At 38.5% G+C, this 20,324-nt stretch overlaps 1 protein-coding gene across 2 annotated transcripts in view; it reads left to right on the forward strand.

The window, feature by feature from the left end:
• fstl5 (follistatin-like 5) overlaps positions 1-20,324 on the forward strand; it is a 200,271-nt gene that overhangs the window by 66,482 nt on the left and 113,465 nt on the right. For both annotated transcript variants that reach the window (XM_085178364.1, XM_085178371.1), the window contains exon 4: positions 7,332-7,580. In XM_085178364.1, coding sequence (XP_085034490.1) covers positions 7,332-7,580 — 249 coding nt within the window. The remainder of the gene's footprint in view (positions 1-7,331; positions 7,581-20,324) is intronic.

Here is a 20,324-nt window from a genome sequence, read left to right on the forward strand (position 1 = left end):
GGAGGATGCCTCGCTGTGCGACGCAAATTCACTGAATAATCATTACGCCAGTGCACCGCGGGGAATTAATAAACTAGCAAATTGACTGGCTCCAATCAGGTCACAGTGTACACACTTGTATCCCGTCTAAATCCTCTGTGACGGATAGAGCATAATGCGGGGCTGTGTGTGGGGTGATTGTTTGGGATATGAATGAGGCGCACCACTTTAAGTCATTTTGTTTACCCTGACGTGTGACTGCTAAAACTGAAGGCAGATATTCATGAAGGCTTCTGATTGAAAGCCTCAAAAGTGAAACTGTAGAAGTCTTTCAGCTGATTCTTCTGATGTTCTAGGAAGCTTTGAAACAATGCAGTATGTTTTTTTTAAACATCTCTAGACTCATTGTCTTTAAATACATATAATTATACAAACTATTATCATAAAAACAAAAGCCTGAAACTATTGTGATTTCCGCTCATATCCATCTCTGTAGAAAGAGACTTTACAAAAGTAAAAGTTGTTTTTAATAAATGGAAGAATAAAGTGATGCTAACGACAAAGAATGTAATGGATCCGGTCTCAGAAGCAAAGCTATTTCTTTAATGCATTTCTATAACCATCTGCTGCGGTTGTCTGTGAATAGATGGTGTTGATCTTGGTTTCTCTGTGAGTGAATCGAGCACTATACTGTCCCGCTCAAAGCTAAATATATCATAGATTGTAATTAATGCAGTGAAGCACCTCTCTGTAGTCAATATTTATTGGTTGGTAGTGAACAGCTTGTGTGCAGTGTGAGTGAAATTTGTGCATGCTGGTCTGCTTACACCTTATTTTGTTATTTTTCTATTTTACATGACAGTTTTCCAGTTAAGTTGGGCATCCTTATGTAGAGGAAATTAAGTGAAACTTTGTGATCTACGAGTTGTGATCGGGTGCAGCTAATTTGCATTGGGTAATATGGTTCTGAGTAAATGAAATGCCTAATGCAGTATGTTCACTGGCAACTTGCCGAAATAGCTATGTAAGAAATAATCTTGCTTTAGGAGTGGATAGTGGGAAGGAAAACAAAAATGCTTTGACATTATATGTTTTTTAGATATTCGGTGCTCTGCAGTGACAGTGATCGGAGAGGAAATAGTAGAAGCCTAGTTGTTACGATAATTCTCAGGCAAAGTAGACAAAATGTAGCTTTTATTTTAATATTTAATCTACTTTTTTAATAATGCTTTGGAAGATTAATAGAGTTGATAGCTAAATATGGGTTAGAAGTCAGTTCGAGTATAGGTATGTACTAAAATCTACTCTTAAACATGAACTGGAACTAAAGTGGTAAAAACTGTAGTATTGCTAAACACCAACATTTTTGTTTTCTTTGCGTTGTTCTTGATAGCTATCATGCATTCTCATTATTCCCAATACAGAAGAGAGTGTATGTAAGGGGGGGTGAGTGTCTTTCTCAGCAGCAAAGAAATGCTTTGGATGCTGTTATTGACTATTATCTTTTCTGAAACACCAATCTGCTTCACAGCTAAGTCATTTCAGCTGGTTGTAAGCCAGTTAAACTTTATCAAATGCTATAGTCACAAAACAGTAACCGGAGACCATTGCATGGCCAATATTATTATGACTCCGTGCAATGAACTTACGATCTTGACCTTTTAGAAATGGTTGCTATGAAGATGGGCATCAGAGTATGTGACAACTTGCCATGAGTTGCCATATTAGAAGTTACTTTGATGATAGATGGTGATATAATGACAATAAGGTGTAATCAGTTATCTGTGTATGATTGGGGTCCTGTTGTACTGTCTGCATCCAGAAATTCTCATTAACTACATAGATTCAGACTCTAGCCAAAACTTCATAGATCTGAAACTGAAAAAAAAAATCTCCATAAAAAGCAGCGTAGTTGTTAGGGAATTTAATAAAAGTATCACATTGATGATCAACAACCTTGCTTTTATATAACAATTAAACCAGAGTACAACCAGTTGACAACTAGTGAAGTCAAGTTGCACTCATTGGTGCAGAATGACGTAAATCGATTGCAGCATGTTGTCATTCTGCCATCTGTCCGCATTTATCAATTTGATGGAATTGTTTGCAGACTTTCATCAGACTTTAAGTGATCACAATCAGTTTTAGCTCAACTGCAATTTTTAGGTTGCCTCCTGCTTTTGACCTGTGCAATCACCTTGCAATTGCAATTGGTTGCTCAGAGGATGAGGATGTTGCAGTCTCAATATCTGGGGGAAGAATTGGTCTCTGCAACTACTTGGTCATTGAATGTGAAATTTTTTTGCATCCGCAAATTTTTTTTGTGGGGTTTCCTATGAGTTGCAGTGAGGTTACTGTCTTATTTTTATTTGAGTAGGACTGAGCCAAAAAACAAAATTGCCTCAAATGAAAATTAGATGTAGTTTTAAAAACTATGATTGAAAACCCACAACAAGAGCAGATTCTCAGAATTAAAAAATGTTTCTATCGATCACATAAAACATTTTTAACCCTTTAAAGCCGGTCGGAGCAGGCACGCTCTGTTTTGCGCAACTATTTTTAAATCCCGGTAGCTCTGCAACCATGTAAGCTAGCGCAATAATTGTTTTTGCATATGAAACCGGAGGAGTTGTACTTACATCTTATGCCATCAGCTTGTCCTAGGTCACAGTTTCCTTCCACATATAGCTTTGCAAAAACTGCATAAAAAGCGCTTGCAGCAACAAAAATATAATATTCCAGAAACACGCTTTGCCGATCTGATCAGCTGTTCATAACACTTCCTACGTTGGAGTAGACGTCAGCGTGAACTTTTGCATGTCCGCCATTACCTGCCCAAAACTGGAAGTGACATCGTTTTCGCGGAAATGTAGTTTTTTTACCATCAGGGCCTTATGAGCCTATACTGGTGCTTTTAAAAGTTATGTTTGACTTTATGACTTTCTGTGTCGTTTCTGGGATGCTTAGGACTCATATTGCACTGCTGGAAATAGTTTATTTTGATGCATATGCTGCTTTTTTGCAAATTTGCAGTATAATATTTATTTTCGTTTTTCCTGCAGTATATAAAAATTGGTGTATTTCAAAAATAAAACTATGAAGACACTCAAAATAAATTTCCTGTGGTGGGAAACTATTTTGTGCAACTTTTTTGTATTTACAGTTTTGAGGGATAAGCCTCTTAAATTTCTCTAACTAGAAATATATGTTAAAAAAGCAAAAACTATTTTCAATTTTTTTGTAGTTTATTGCACTTTTTTGCAATTTATGTAATTACTATGCACTCAATGCAGACATATTATTAAAATCTGGGCTATAATGGTTGTATTGATGTATAGCAACTTGAAATGCTCCCAAAAATGGCTCCACAGCATGTATAATATAATATATGCTCTGGTGGACTTGGTTCTATGGTAGGTATTAAAGGGTTAAAAAATGTCATCTGTTATGAGAATCATTTCATTTCATTTCAATTTAATTTCATGTTGAATATTTGAGGAATTTCTCCAGCTCTCTGATAAAGCTGGAGAAAATAGAAAATAAATTAACTACAAAAAAGGAAGCTACAGCTTGTTGTGACACATAGTCTCTTATAGTGTAAGGGCCTCGATAAGGAAGTACATCAATCAAACAACTGTATCACTATTGTCTCTTCTGTATTGTGTGTGTGTTTGTGTGTTTTCATAGTCATAAAGCCAGTTCCACCTCTTTAATATGCACAAGGCATTGTGTTCATTAAAACAGAATTCATGACACTCCTCCATAAGGTTGTTTGCCATGGTGGGCTTTCATTCATTAACACCAGTTGGTGGTCTGTATTAAGGTGTGTGTGTGTGTTTAAATATGTATGTGTTCTTTTTATTTATTTATCTTTGTTTTTTTATTTTATCTTTTATTACAGCCTTTATGATGTCATTTTTGTCATGTGAAAGAAAAAGGTTGAACTATATTTGCAGGGTAGTGTTATTACTTTGGTAGTTTTTAAATAAGGCTACACTAAGCCCTATAAACACAGTGACCTTTTCTCTAATGGAGTAGGTAGTGGACAAAGCTATAATCATTTTCCATGTAGTCATTGCCTGACTTCCCTTACGTTCATCAGGGTGCAGCCTTGAGAGGTATGATTGAGGTTATTTTTTTCATTTTTTTTTCCTTCTGCGCTCAACATACCCCTCTGCCTCTTGTGGACTATTCCAAAGGGCAATCTAAGAGCGGGCAGGCTGCTATTAGAAAGCCAATATATTTGATATGGTTCATGGGTTACTGTACGGACTGATCTGTGGCCTGTCAAGACGTGTTAGTGTTCATACAGGTTGAAAAGGCAGACCACAGAGAAAATCACACTAATCTTGCTCTCATAAAACCCCTTGTAAATGAAGTCATCCTCACAAATCACACAGCTTTATGATTTTATTTATGTTTGCTGCTGAATCACCGTATAAGCTGTGATGTTCGGCTCTCTTATTACGTCTTTTCCTCCTTTTTTTTCCCCTCCTCCACACAGTGGTCAGAGATCAGGGTTTGTTGCAGGACTGCAACCTTATAGTCTTCCAGAAATAAATCTGTTACTCAAGGACACCTTTCACACATATGGTTTTTGGTTATTTTTTCATTTTAAATCCTCAATTCCTTAACCCTAGAATTCAATGAATACTGAATGACATTGTAGCCCTTGCTATTTTAAGGGTCACTTTATTTGAAAATACATTGGTTACTGCAAAATACAAGCTGCTCCATCTCTTCTGGTCATTCAGTTCCCACTTGCAGCAAGGTGGAGGTACTGAACATGTACACTGAGGGGCACAATGACCTTGTAAACAAACCCTCTCCTTGTGGTTTCCAATCAAAGTTATTATAGTTTTGTATTTTTCATGATTTTTTATTCATATTTAATTTCAAATTTTTTCTTTCAATCCATTTTTAATTTGTTAGTTTCAAGAGTGGATCCATTTAATATTTATTGTTTGAAATATTTAGTTTTAGTTAGTTTAGTTTAAGCTTTCAATTTATTATGATATGGTTAGTGTTTGGCATGGCAAAATGTTTTACGTTCAGACAAACACTGATGCCTTAACATACTGGACTTGTAAAAGTCATGCTTGTATTTTGTGCATAAAAATAATTTTCAGACTCACCTCTTCTTAATGCAGCCATTGACATGCTCATCTGTAATGCTTTCACAGTACAAAAACTTGTCCCGTAAACATGTCAAGTGCCAGTAAACATCTGGACCAAAGCCTCCTGATCCTTATTCTGTTGCCACATTTGATCAAACTGACAAAACCTAAAGCTAACAAGAGTTTGTCTGCATTTTAGTTCATTTTAGGAACACAACAATGTATCAGTGCTTTTTTGTTAAAATCGAGTTTTCTTTGGTTTTTTACCATTTAAGTTTAGTTTAGTTTTAAGTATACTGACCTTGTTTCTAACCTTGGTTGTCAACTTAATTGGTAGTGAGCTGTTAATTCATTTAGGGACTTTTTCTTAAACAGTTCACAATTTATTTTAAAAGATCCAAATGGTTAGAAAAATATAATGAATACCAACAAAGATAATACTGGAAAAGTATTAATTATGACATTATCACTAGTCTATATCTTGTAGGAAATAATCGCTACGATTGAGATGAAACACCAGGTTTTTAAAAGATGTTCGGTTACAATGGTTTAGTTCTACAGAACAAAATGAAATGAAATAATAATACTGTGTCACATATTATCCTATTGTGAATGACTCTCATTGTTCCTGTTCTTTTGCACAGTTATAGTTACATTCTCTCTTGAACCTCCGTGCACATGTATGTTGAGTTTTGCCTAAGAAGGGAGCACACAGTGAAAACTTCCCATTATGATAACCTTAAATCAAAAATTTGAAACGAGTTTGTGTAAAGGATATTGATCTTTGTCAGGTAGCTCTTGCACTTTTGCTGTTACGGTTTGGAGGAGGACTCAAGCGCAGGACTCCGGTTCTGATGCTCACAAGAAGGATTTATTTACAATTCACCAGGTGTATATACAAGAAGGTGCGGGGGGTGCTATATACAGCTGAGTGAGGGAAGAAGGGGTCTCCAGGGAAGTCCAGGGGGAAAGCACGCATTCTTCAGATCATCCACACACACGATCACAGGCTCACACTCCGACACTGCCACACGGGAATCACACGGGGGAAAATCCAGGAAGCTCTGTAGACAGGGAGACAGGGTTAAGTACGACGCACAAAGGAAAATACTCTTAACTTGACTTGCTGTAGCTTGACTTCACTAACACGTGGTAGACAACGATCCAGCGATGAACAGCCTCCTGGTTTAAATGCTGATCGTCTTAATGAGACCCAGGTGTCTCAACTGTCGAGGGCGTGGGCCGAGGGCGTGAACCCACAATGAGTTCGGCCCGGGGAGAGAGAGAGAGAGAGAGAGATCTAACATCTAACATTTGCCAATGTTAGATGTTAGCTTAGATAGGCCACGCTGAAAAAGGTTTAGCCTAGGTAGTAGACCAAGATCATAGAAACCATCAAAAGACCATAGAAATTCTGTAGCTTGTATTGACGACAATAAAAATATTCATTAGTTAAGCAAAGACGGTGAATCCCAAACCCCCTCTGCCCCCCACAATCCTGAGTCAAGCAATAGAAATAACATCAAATGGGAGTGCATGATATTGCTGATTGACTTGTGACTTGGTGGTAAATTATCTAAGCATCGGAGCCTGGACTGTCTAATAGCTACAAAGTTATTGAGCAGATCACCTCATGATGGCTTGGTTTGAAATTTAAGAGAATTGCTCTCATGTGCTACCATTTAATAGTACATTAATAAAAGTTATAGAACTGCGCTCTTTTCTTGTCACATTCCTAGGCTTATAAAATATTTGAAACCTCAAAGCAGACAAGTGGAATAAAAGAGCTGCTGGATCCATTCACCATAAGGGTGGAGTCTTTGAACTACTAAAGTTAACTGATTGATTGATTGTTATTGTAAATATGCTTGTCTAGTTAATCATTTTCTTTCATCAGTCCACTCAGTGGGAGGTTTTCAGGACACACAGGTGTAAATATGAAATAAAAAAAAGAAATGTATTTCTTTGCTTTTTCCTACTGTGAATGGTTTACAGTGAACTTGACTTGCATAATTTATGGATCTCACTGACACTTTGAGTTGAGAAAAACACCTTCCTGTATTGATGGGAATTCCCCGAGGGGCTAGGGGACAGGGAAAAAGCCTGAATTAGATCCAGCCCTTGACAGGAGCCTAAATCCAGGCTTTCGATTTGTTTCTGGCAGGAACCTGTTTAGATCACGAGTTAAAGTCAGACAGAAGTGTAATGCTCTACGCCCCGTTGTGTGTTTTCTAGGCTTTATGGGGCACAACAGCTATCCGGGTCCATGTGAACACAAGTACTGTGGCTTGGGACGCCATTGTGTGGTCAATCATGAGACTGAACAAGGGGAGTGCAAGTGCTTGGATCACTGCAAACCACACTACAAGCCGGTGTGCGGTTCAGATGGGAAACTCTACCAGAACCATTGTGAGCTCCACCGAACCTCGTGCATCAGAGGACACAGGATTACCATCATGCACAGTGAAGAGTGCTTCTACAAAGGTAAGAAGCTTTGTGACATATTTCTCACGACAGATGTGTTATCTAGTCCACCTTGTACCTTTAGTAATGAACAGTATATGAAGTCAAAATGGACCCGTCACTTGCAGGATTTAACTTATTTAAGTTGCCATTAGAAATACCTTTGGATCAGAGATGCGCATCCGATTACTTTTCAAGTAACGAGTAAAGTAAGGGATTACTATTGCAAAAACGGTGATTAGATTACCGTTACTTTCCCGTAGGAACGCTGCGTTACTGCGTTACTAAAACCATGATTTTTCGCGAGAATGTCTCGTGACAACAGCTGTGTGCAGATCAACAACGGACAATATATCGAGTGCAGGAGAGCGTATGAGTGTGCAGCGTTTAAAGCGTGGAAGTACTGACCTTACTTTGAGTTTGATTCCATAAAAAGTGACAAAAACATTAGTGTCCGTTGTGCGTGGGAAGAAAACTTCTTTTTACAGCGAAAAACCCCCCTAAACTTCTAAGCAAGCACCGAGTGCGCTACGACGTAATGGGAAACTCACAGAGAAACTCGCGGATTCTTCCACTGACCGCTTTGGCACACCTGCACCAGGGTAAACCTCCGCCTACCCAACTCCTGCTTTACAGGTGAAAATAGAGCAAAAGGACCGCTAGTCGTTGACTTTATTTATTTTCTGCTGTGTTTTACTTGCATCTATTTGAAAGAGTGAGTGTAAACACACACACAAAAAAATTATTTTATGTGCTGGAATGTGCAGAAAATAGGTTTAAATATTAAACAAATTTCTTCCAGTCAGAGAATGTTGCATATAATTAAATTTTTGCTTGATGCATAAAGTTAAAAGATTAAAACTAATAAAACAAGTTTTAAAAAGAGACTTTTCCATTTGATTACATTTTGTATGATGGATTATGCAGAAAAAGTAGAATTGGGCTGAAAGATCTATTTATCACCTATTCAGGTTGTAAATCGTGTTTTAAAAAAGTAACTAAGTAACTAAGTAATTAATTACTTTTGAAAATAAGTAATCAGTAAAGTAACTGGATTACTTTTTTGGGGAAGTAATCAGTAATTAGTTACTGATTACTTTTTTCAAGTAACTTGACCAACACTGCTTTGGATACACCCACTGCTTATTGTAACAATGTTTTACATCAGTAAAAAGTCCTGATTTGAGCAAATCTTCTTTAAGCAAATCTGTTCATTTGACAGTCATCGTGGTAATACTTCTGAGAGGTTATTTGGGCAATGTTTTTTTAAAGGCAGTGCTTAAATATGGTGGTGACCTGGCGATAAAAACTGCATGTGTAGCAAAACTTTACACTTTATGTCTCTATCTTTGCTGTTGTGAAATTCCATCCATCCATTTTCTTCCGCTTATCCGGGGTCGCGGGGGCAGCAGCCCAAGCAGAGAAGCCCAGACCTCCCTCTCCCCAGCCACCTCCTCCAGCTTATCCGGCGGAACACCAAGGTGTTCCCAGGCCAACCGAGAGATATAATCTCTCCAGCGTGTCCTGGGTCTCCTCCTGCTGGGACATGCCCAGAAAACCTCGCCCAGGAGATGCCCAGGAGGCATCCTTGTCAGATGCCCGAACCACCTCAGCTGGCTCCTTTCGATGTGGAGGAACAGCAGCTCTACTCTGAGCCCCTCCCGGATGGCTGAACCTCTCACCCTATCTCTAAGGGAGAGGCCAGCCACCCTTTGGAGGAAACCCATTTCCGCCGCTTGTATTCACGATCTCGTTCTTTCGGTCACGACCCACAGCTCGTGACCATAGGTGAGGGTAGGCGTAGACCGACCGGTAAATTGAGAACTCAGCTCTCTCTTCACAACAGACCAGTACAGCGTCCGCATCACTGCAGCCTCAGCACCAATCCATCTGTCGATCTCCCGCTCCCTTCTCCCATTACTGAACAAGACCCCGAGATACTTAAACTCCTTCACTTGGGGCGGGGTCTCGTCCCAGACCCGGAGTGGAAATTTCCACATAGATTTCAACTGATGATTTTATGGGGTATTACAACATATAGAAATTTGTTGTTGTCGTTAATATGTTCTTTCTCACAAAAACTGACTGTGAGTCAGAGCCTGTTTAACGATCCATGGTTGGTGTAGGTAAAAATGTACACAGTAAAGCAGTTATCCAGTATGGCATCTGCATTTTCATCTTGTCATAGAGAAAATAATGATGTTGTTGAATTCATGTGGGAGTTTTATACAAGCAAACATCAAAAGCAGCATAGTAATTAGCAAGATATCAGCAGAACAGTTATGGTTGTGAAAAGGATGCATGCTTTGCTTCACATTTAGATATGTCATGTCAAAATTTAAGCAGATGATCTTAAAAAAAATCTGCCTGAATAACCAAATCAAAATTAACACATTACTGAACATGCAGACATCCATGACATTTTATTTACATTTACACTACCGTATTAATACCGCATAGTGAAAGCAGCTTAACAAAGAGGACGCTATCTGAAACCAGTCATATAGCTCTCTCTGGTTTGCAAAGCACACTTTGGAGGTAGGAGCAGGTGGCAGTGCTGTTGTGTTCATATTTCCCCAGAGAAGGCTGACTGCATTCTACCATTGATTGTATAAACATACCAATTATTCTTAGTCCCCGGAAACAGGCTCTTCTCCCTTCGCAATGCTAGACATCACTGAAGTAAAAGCTCCTGACGCTCTGCACCTTTTCCTTTCAGGTCAAAGGGGATTGATGAAAAATCCTCACATACAGCATATGCATAATATGCATGAGACACTGCATCTGCATTGATTTGACAGGGTTTCTCCACATACTTGTTAACTTTGAAAAGTAACTTCATAAGAGACTAGGAATGGTGCTTGGATCTATATAGTGTCGCACATGAAACTCTCTGCGGTCCTCCTTACAGAGAGTTTTGAGGACAACATTCTTGGGATGTAAAACCAAAATAAACCAAAACAAAAACAAACAGCACATCCTCCTTACCCAAGTACGCCTTCTTCCACTACTGAAATGTTCAATTTAAAGATGAACAAAGCCTCACTGCAGGTAGGAAAACAAGCATTTACATCAATTCCCTTTACAATACAAGAGCCGGCATACAAACCATCTTAAAACTAAAGGGAGCAAAAAAGCGATGCAGGTAAGGCAGTGTTAACACTTGAGCATGCATTTCATCCTAAAAACACAAAACGGCATCTAGATCAATGCTCCCCCTGTGAGTGACTGTCCTAACTAGCTTGCCACATGTGCCCTGTCCTGTCAGGCTATCCCCTCCCCACCCATCAGCATCTGTTCGGAATGCAGAGTGGGATATTTGACCAGTGTCAGGTGATCAATATCAGATCAACAAGAGCCAAAAGAAGGGGGGGGAAACACAGGCTCTTTTTTTTTTCTTCTTCTTTTTTTAACATTGCATCCTTTGTTCAGTCCGGATAGTTTTTCTTTCTGCTGTGACTGATATGTAATCAATTTCTCATCGGATGAAAGCTCCAGGGAGAGGACACAGGAGCCTGTTGGAGCGATTAGTAATCACAGTATATTTTTTTTCTCCTCTGCACTTTAAAATATTTAGAAATTAAACCGTAAATGATATTTTTAAAAATTGTTTGTGATTTTAAACTTTACATTGGAAAACAGAGCGATTGCTTAAACGTTACACAGCTTCAGGGAATTTGTTCTTTGTTGCAAGTACAAAAGGCAGCATAGCAGCGAGAGGAAAGGAATAATTGAGCAAATGTAATAGGGCTTACAGCCAGATCTAGATGTAATTATGATTCAGGGATTATTAGTGGGTAAAACAGAATGTGCCCTCAATGGCATGTTAAATATGTTACTTGATTATTTGTCCTCCAGGTAATGGGTCCAATTTATGTAGCACTAGGAAGATATATACTCATTATCATAGCATAATAATGACTTTTCCTCCCTTCTTTCAGCATTAGTTGCCTCTAAAGCGCTTGCTTGGGTCCAGACCTTTGAGACTGTGGACTGTTTCTTTTGGTGCTGTGACATAAAACAGTAGTTTCTAAATTTAAAAAAGAACAGTCATCAACTTGTCGGTTGACTAACAATTAACCAATCAGAACCATGAGTGAGATTAAAGCTGTATTTAAGCTTTCATTAGTAGAGGGTCAAGTTGTGCTCTGTCACAGGGATGATTTAAATGGCCAGTTCTTACTTAAAAAAACAAACAAAACAAAACATCCCCAGATATTGTTACTGAACAGTTAATTGGGGAATGAAATTGGACTGGTGTATATGGCATTTTATCTACCACAGCATTGCAAATTTAGAATTGGTAATTAAGTTTTTAAGCATCACTTGCACCACTGTGCTGCAAACTGTAGTAAGGTGCACATTGTACTTCTTTTTTTTGAAATTGCATAAATTCAGGCTGATATTTATTGCTTGGCTAAGGAAAATCAAGTCCCTTATCCCATCACATTATTGATTGTGCACAATGTAAGACTGAAGATCTGACAAATCTAATGTTAGACTAAAGAGTTAAAATGACCTTATTACATACAATAAAGCTTTCATTTAGATTTGGAAGATAGTTAAGCCATTTGTGAAAATCTTCTTTTTCTTCTTTTCTCTAATGAAGAAAGTTGTTTAAACCAAAGAATTCTTACAAAATTGGAGGGACTAATGCTAATAAACCTGCCGTGTTTGGAAATAATATATATTTTTCCTCTATTCGGTTTGTTTTTACCATAAGCAGTATATAGAAAGTCATCTAGAAAAAATCAGATTATAAATAAAAATATATATTGATGGCAAAATCTGAATAGACAAGGAATAATGATTAACGCATATTTTTCTAAGGGCTTTTTTAAAACTGATGCTGCCCTTGTCCTTCTTTGGATGTGAATCATAGGTATTATTCAGATATGCTATATTGAATTACTGTTGTGGGCCTCCTTTAATACACAGAAGGTTTATCTTATACAGCATAAGGTGCGGTATACTGTTCAGTATATTAATCTTGTTGTATTCGGTGACAATTGGCTGTTTACTTCAAAACACAATGCTATAACTGTCATGGAGTGCAGTGTGGCAAGCAGGAGTAGGACCCAAAATGCAGGACTCAGACTCAGGGGATGAACTCAAAGTCACAGCTTTATTTGCTGGCAGGAAAAAACATAAACTTAAACTCACAGGGAAATAACAAACTAAGACTCACGGGGAGACACAGGGAGATCCACACATCAAGAGGGACGACGCGACACTGACTCAGAGAAACACAGGGTTTAAATACACTGGGAAGTAACGAGGGGAATGAGACACAGAACTTCAAAGTAAAACAGGAAGACGCAAACTAGACTAGGGGAGACAGAGCAACTAAGAAACACAGACAATACCAACAACAAAGAGACACAGAGGGGAGCTACTAAATACTCAGAGAACTAAACAGAATACAAGAAAACCAAACAAAGACACTACACTAAAGAATAAGCTGGGACAACAAAGTGAACTAAGAACATAATACAAAAAACTCAGAGGCACAAGAATACTCAAAACACTGGGTCACTGACCCAGGACCGTGACAATAACTGTCATGACATACGAGAGCTACTAACGCTTTGTTGGCTGGGACAAATTGGTTCATATTTTTGTTGCTGTTGGCTATACAGATGCTGATAAAATGATGACTGTCAAACAGTCATCTGCCAATCACATGCCAACACACATTTGTTAGTCTAACTATCTCTATTACTTATATATTCAGTTTTCCCTTGAGTACTGTATATGGTATATGATAGATGAGACTGATCTGAATATGTTCATCAGCGTTACCCTAGAAGAAGATACCATGGTGCCTTGATTTATTAATAGATGCTGTTAAATTGTACAGTTATTTAAATGTCATTGTGATGTCTTAATGAGACCACATATCATCAGCAGACAAGCCCAGGCTATCTCTTGATCACTGAAGAGATTTTGCTTCATTTTAATTTGACAGACAGACAATTAGCCCTCTAGGCCAGCTTTAACATAGAGCCATGAAAATGATTGCTTTTTGAACTGACATCCATATGCATGAAAAGTTGAGTCACTCTTGGTTCTGGTCCCAGCTGGATGGATCTATGTTGGAAATGGACAGGGCTTGTCAGCCAAACCTTTGCTGGGCCTTTTATCTATTATGAAAGACAGGATAGAAAATGACAGCCATGTGTTGACTGAAGCTTCTCGTTAGCACCGGGGAGAACACATGACCCCCATTTTCCTCTCACGCGGCATGGCAACTTAACCAGGATCGAATCTGATTGAAAATTAAGTGGTGCACAAAAGCCTGTCCAATCTGTGGAGGGCAATGTGGGCATGAAGACGAGCAATCTCTGCAGCAAGCAATTGCCCCAAGTGGAGACAATTAGGGCTACGGTCGCGCCACATCAAGCAAGTGGTTACAGTGCATTTAGTGCATCCAATTATGTGGGAGATCATACATTGAGGAAAAACTTCAGACATTCAGCTTCCAGTAAAATTCCTGCACCAGTCCTTCTTAATTTTTTATTTACTACTAACTGTATTGTTGCATTGCATCACTTACTTTGCTGTTGCATGCTGCAAGATGGATCAAAGTTTTACTCTTTGATCCTGTCTGTGTTTCAGCTTTGGGGATGAACTGATGTTATTACTTGACATCATACCTGTATGAAGTGAAATGGTCTGCTGCAGACTTCTGGCAGTAGCATAACATATTGGTTTGAGCATTTTGGAAGAAGACACATTTTTTTCTCTGTGATTTGATAGGGTTCGAATTATTGCCATAGGCTCAGAATATAAATGAATTCTCCATTCCTGTGAACATGTGCAAGATCATGTGGTTCAGTCCAGCATTTTCTTTTCAAGGTTATTGGATTAAAAAACAAAACAAAAATAAACCGAACAAATACATGACCATGTATCAGTGTTACAATTTTTCCAGTATTTGTTAATGAACAATTTCACACCTCCTTCTCATGCTAGAATTAGTGTCAAAATATTATAATTGAAAGATATTCTAGATGTTTAATATTGTTTTATTATATCGCCTTACCATGGTGTTGTGATTGGTGATTATTGTTTTTATTCTGCTGATAATCTTGAATTTTGAAGCAACTTGCTGTAATCTAGTAATTATAACAGGTATTTTTTGTGTAACTTTAATTTTACCAAACTATTAATATAACGATGTCTATCTCTATATACGATGTGGTTTTAGAGACTTCTTACAGAAGTGAAACTGTCTAAAAATGACTAAAATGTCAGCTTCAAGGTTTTACACACAAGTTTCAGTGTCAGGTTTCAATATTTGGTATATCACCAAGTAATAGGCTGTGTTATATTTTTTGAATGAAGACCCAAGAGGTGGCATACATAATAAAAACAGAATTAGAAGAATTAGGCCTGAATGTACCATGTCAGAGAGGCTGATTTATAAGGGAAGTAACCAGTGGCCGAAAGCAGGATCATTAGTCAGATAAGACTTCCAAGAAAGTTGAACCAATTTAGGTCATGGCCATGGACAATGATACCCGGTCTCATAGTCCACAGATTCAAAACATAGCAGTGAGATCAAACAATACAAGAATGGAGGAAAAAGTATCAGCAATGTGTAAAACATCATTAAAAAGTCATGAAATAGCAGATTCCATGCTGCGGTATAATTTGAGACCACTTTGAAACACCATGACTTCAGACTTCAGACAATACAGTGCATAGATTGGTTAAAATTTGACTGATCTCTAGCACCTACATTGTTATACATACACACATGGACATAGTGCTGCATGTTTAAAATATTGTTGTGCTAAATCTGTGAAAAGATGGGAAATTCTGATTGTAAAAATCCATGACCCAGTTAAACAAAATAGCTTCTTGAAACACCCAGAGGGACTGATTTGTGATATGCACATATTTGTCAACAGTTAGTAAAACGTGAAAGGTAGACGGGCTCAGATTAATTAAACCAATTAGATCTGAGTAATCTTAACTATAAAATATCTAAGTGGCACACTGTATGCGTCAGAGCAGAAGGCACACATGATAGTAAGAAGATTTGGGGTAAGGGGACTGATGACAGAATTTTTGTCTCTGAAGCAAATTCTTGGCTTATGAGAATGATTTGTAATTCAGTCTGAAAAATATTTGTTTCTTGTAGCCTTAAAAGCATTTTGATATTAATCATTTGCAAAAGTTGATACGACACTCAAAGACTGTCTTTTTCCCATGTCCACTCTGTTCTCCTGCCCTGCTGAGTGCCAAAGTAGACTCATTCTATCATATTTTATTATTATTACTATTTTATTTAATGTAGGACTGTAATAGTTACATTTAGGCTCTGTTTGTAAGTTTACGTTAGCATTATTTGTGCTTCAGTATCTGAAAAAATGGGAATGAGGCTGTCCCCCCCCCAAAAAAAGTGATGTCAAAATCACATGACTTGGCACCTGCAGTGATTGACAGTCTTAAAGAAACAGACTAGGATAGGCGAATGTTGCATGGATGAGAAATGTATGATGTTACTGATACGTGGCACTGATATGAAGATATTACTTACTTGCTTGGAACGTGCAAGCAGAGAAAACTAGCTGCCACCGGGTCGAATTTATCTACTGCTTCGTTGTAAGGAAAAAGGAAGAGTGATTAGGAGCAGCACACCATTTGGATCATCAAACAGATTTTAGGTGTCCCTTGTATTTTTGCATCCATGCATAGCTTTTGTTTTTGCTTTTAAACTCCAGTGAATAACAAATATCTTTTTCCCCCAAACCTAAATTGTTAAGGACCTTAAATCAACTCTTAATACTGTAGAGCAATGGTACATATTGTCCTTTGCAGCAATATCATGCAAGGCAGCACAACTATGGTGAACATCTGTAATTAGGTTATGTCTATAAAAGTAGGGTTTGTAGAAGTAAAGTGCTTCTGTTATTAGCTGCTTCCCTGGCATTCTTAGTACAACAAACTCTTTGTGGACAACTCCCGCGGGCTCCACCAAGAAAAACATGCTCATGAAGCATCATAGCTTCCGGCCTCTAGAGACATCCTACCTTAATGATGTGTCTGCGCCTTTCCCACTGGAGAGTCACTCCAGTGAGATCAGCTTGTGTACGGGGTTTCAGAACCTCCTGTGTGTTCTTGCTTTCTTTTAATGACTCTGTGGCGCCATTAATGCTGCGACCTCTGTACAGAACCTGGCGCTGTCATCGGCAGCAGTGCCAAAGAACAAGCTCCTCATTAAAATCTAGACTTGTGAATCATTAAGTTCGCAAGGACGTCCAAACCATTGTCAGCTGCAGGGTCTTGGTGCCAGTCAACTCTAAAGTTAGTCTGTGCACATCTTGATATGCTTTGTTGATTAAAGGTTGTTCTCGGAATAAGACGGACTCAATTGAGTCAGTCACAAAAAAACAAAAGAAGAATATTCCCTGTAATAAAACACTGGAATACTTGATTATCATAGGGATGTAGTTTTGAGATGTTTAAAAATACTCTTTTCAAAGTTTTCTGTCATATTATTTTATATTTGACATATAGATGACTCAGGTATGTTGTATTCTGCAATACTCAGGGCAGAGGAGATTAATGTTCAAGTTCAATCTATCCAGATTATGTGCTTATCTGATGTGTATTAAATCAGTCAATGCAGGATCACATTTGTCTTTTTTGTCACTAAGAAGAGGAAGACAGACACACAGATATACACATATACACATCCACATCCACAAGGCCTCTGTGTGTATAAATTGACACAATAAATGACGCGTCTATGTGCCGTCACACAGTTTCTCGGCAGTTCTTACACTGAAAATGGACATTTATGACAAAAACCTCATCACAGTCAAGGAAATATAGATTAAGGGCAAACAAGTCATTATCTGAAAGATAAAGAAGCTAAGAGAGCAACATATCCTGAGACATAACAATCCACACCTTGCATGAGGCCAGTGCCAGCCGGCTTTGTTCCTTTTTAAATGGTCAGTAAGAGAATTAATGTTTGACATTATGCAGAGAGTGGAGAAATACAAGGCCAGGTTGAAGGCATTATGCTTGAAAGAATGCACTGAAATTACTTTCTAGCACAGGAATAAATGGTGCCTCGATGACTTTGCCACCTTTTAAAAGGAGACACTGAGAAAGTCTGCTGTCTGGAGCCGTGATAATGCCCATTCATACTTCCCTCTCTCATGGCTAAATTGACACTGCACAAAATTTTGTTATTGGACAACTTGGAGAGCAGAACATAGTCATCCTAAATCAGAGTTCGGGCATTACAGCAAAACGGAGATGTAGCTTTTTTATTGATTTTTTCCCAGCCTTTTTCTCTGACACAGTGATCTGCTAATGATAGTCATATCACTGAATACATGGCAGCGCTGACCTTCCTTATTATAGCTGAATGAAAACAGATTCAGTAGAAAAAAAGCGTGGCTGTATGATATAGCTGTAGGGATTAGCACTTTGCTGAAAACTGATTGGGCAAATTTAGAGTACAATAGTTTCATTACTCTGTTGTGGTTAGCAGGAGCAGCTTTTCACCTGGACTTGGTGGGAAGGATGCACTGAAGATGGAGTGTAGAAAAAATGTTAAATAATTGGATGCAGAGAATTAAAAAACAGTGGGCTGAGGGAGAAATGTTAAGTCAAGGTAAATCAAACGTCCTCAACAAGAATACATTGGAATCTGCAAACGTATTGTTTTATGAATGAAGCGCTGGTTGTATATTGAACACTTACCTTGTACGGTATGGCAAAATGCATCCACTTGTATTTGTTTTACTGGCATTGTCAATTGCATAATATCTGTGGTGTTATTTTGTACAGTGAAGGCTGAAAGATGGGAAGACAAGAGCATGGAGTGACTGGAGATGGCGAAGGCAGCCAATATTTACCGAAGGCTACAGGACCTAAAGCTGTTCTTCCATGTCAAGAGAAGTGATCTAGTCTTATAGGCTGCAAGTTTAGTTTGTTTATACACAGCCCTGACTCCTGTCAAAGTGATAAAACATTGAACCCTAAGATTTAGCAGCTAATTTAGCTGGGAGGGATGGCAGCTCCTGCCATAAGTAGGTTTCACTACAAGCTGTAGTCCAACAGCAGCTTCCTGAGCTGATCAAATTACTCATGTTGAAGGCCTGTGTCCCAAGGGCAACTGAAAGTCATGAGCCCTTGATCTAAATGCAAAAAAAATGTTCCACTTTAGCCCCTAATTAAAGGATCTCTTAATCTGATACTTAAAGGAGATACCAGTCCAATACAGACTAAATATCCTGGACTAGGTGTCAATGAGAATCGGCCAATCGCGGGGCCCAGAAAGTTGTATCAATTCAATTTAATACTGCTATGTTATCCTACTTTAGTGCAATGCTAGACTCACATATTTTGCTAGAAGGAAAGCTAAACAGCATGGAGGAACTTAACAACAAACGCTCCACAGTCTGGAGTCATTTCATGCTCACTTCACCCAGAAATGCTGTTGGTTTGTGATTTTTTTTCTTTTTCAGTAGTCTGTGAATTAATTGTGATTTAATGGGAAACAGCAACTTGTGACTATGCTTTCACTGTTGGGTTCTTTTGTTATGCTAGGCTGAAAGCTCATTATTTACTTTAGGTAAAATTATGAGTTATCGTCAGCTTGATTAATGTCACCTGTCTCTTGCCTGTTCTGGACTGTCCATGTATGGAAGGGTGTACGTGGTGAAAGAGAGAAGAGAAACTCTGCATCTGCAGAACACAGTGCTATGTCTGTGTACTGATGTTATTTAAATAATAATAAGTACATTTTTAAATAAGAATGATTCATTAACAAATTTATTTTTACACTGTTATTAAGTCAGTACTTTAAGCAAAGCCTTACATTCAGTGTTGGGAAGGTTACTTTTAAAATGTATTCCATTACAGAATACATGCCCCAAAATGTATTCTGTAACGTATTCCGTTACGTTACTCAATGAGAGTAACGTATTCTGAATACTTTGGATTATTTAATATATTATCATGCTGTTCACAACTACATGAATGTACTATTGCTGTGATTTATTACTGTTACTGAAGCCCGACACGGAACCCACCGTATTAGCCAGAGGTCCCTTTACTACGGTTCGGAGCCGTGGACCTCTGGCTAATACAGTGGGTTCTGTGTCGGGCTCGTAGCCGAAAACTAGCTTTACTTTGTTGTCTGGGTCAACTTTGCTAGCGAGAGACAGAGAGAGGCGTTGAAAGGCTGCTCCAACGGAACTTATTGTTTTTGGAGGAAAACACGAACACGGTGTACAGTCGAGTCTTAATAGCTTACTTACAACTGGGCTCGTCAGGCATTCTTCTTGGCTGCAGTGGTTATTATTATATTTACATGCTTCCTGCTCCCGTTTTTGCTCGATGACAGCTCGTACTTTTCCTTTTTCTCCCTCCCTCCCTCGCTCACAGACACATAACGTGTATGGCAGTCCATTCTCCCTGCAGCACGGACTACACTGCCTATGATGCTACATTCTTTAGAGCTATACCGGTAGCATTCTGCCTATTAGCTTAGCACAACAACAACAAAAAGGCCTCTCTCACCCAGGAAACACACAGAGAGAGAGCGTCACCCTGTAACCATGGCAACCGTAACGCTGCCACCTGGAACAACAGAACGTAGCTGTCAAACAAAACCCAAACAGTCCTGACCCGCCACAATATGAAACAGGGAAGTACCGCCGTGTAATCCATTTATTTCAACAAAGTAACTGTATTCTAAATACCACCTTTTAAAACGGTAACTGTAACGGAATA

Source organism: Neolamprologus multifasciatus, chromosome 2 (genome assembly GCF_963576455.1).
Source record: "Neolamprologus multifasciatus chromosome 2, fNeoMul1.2, whole genome shotgun sequence".
NCBI classification, from domain to species: domain Eukaryota; kingdom Metazoa; phylum Chordata; class Actinopteri; order Cichliformes; family Cichlidae; genus Neolamprologus; species Neolamprologus multifasciatus.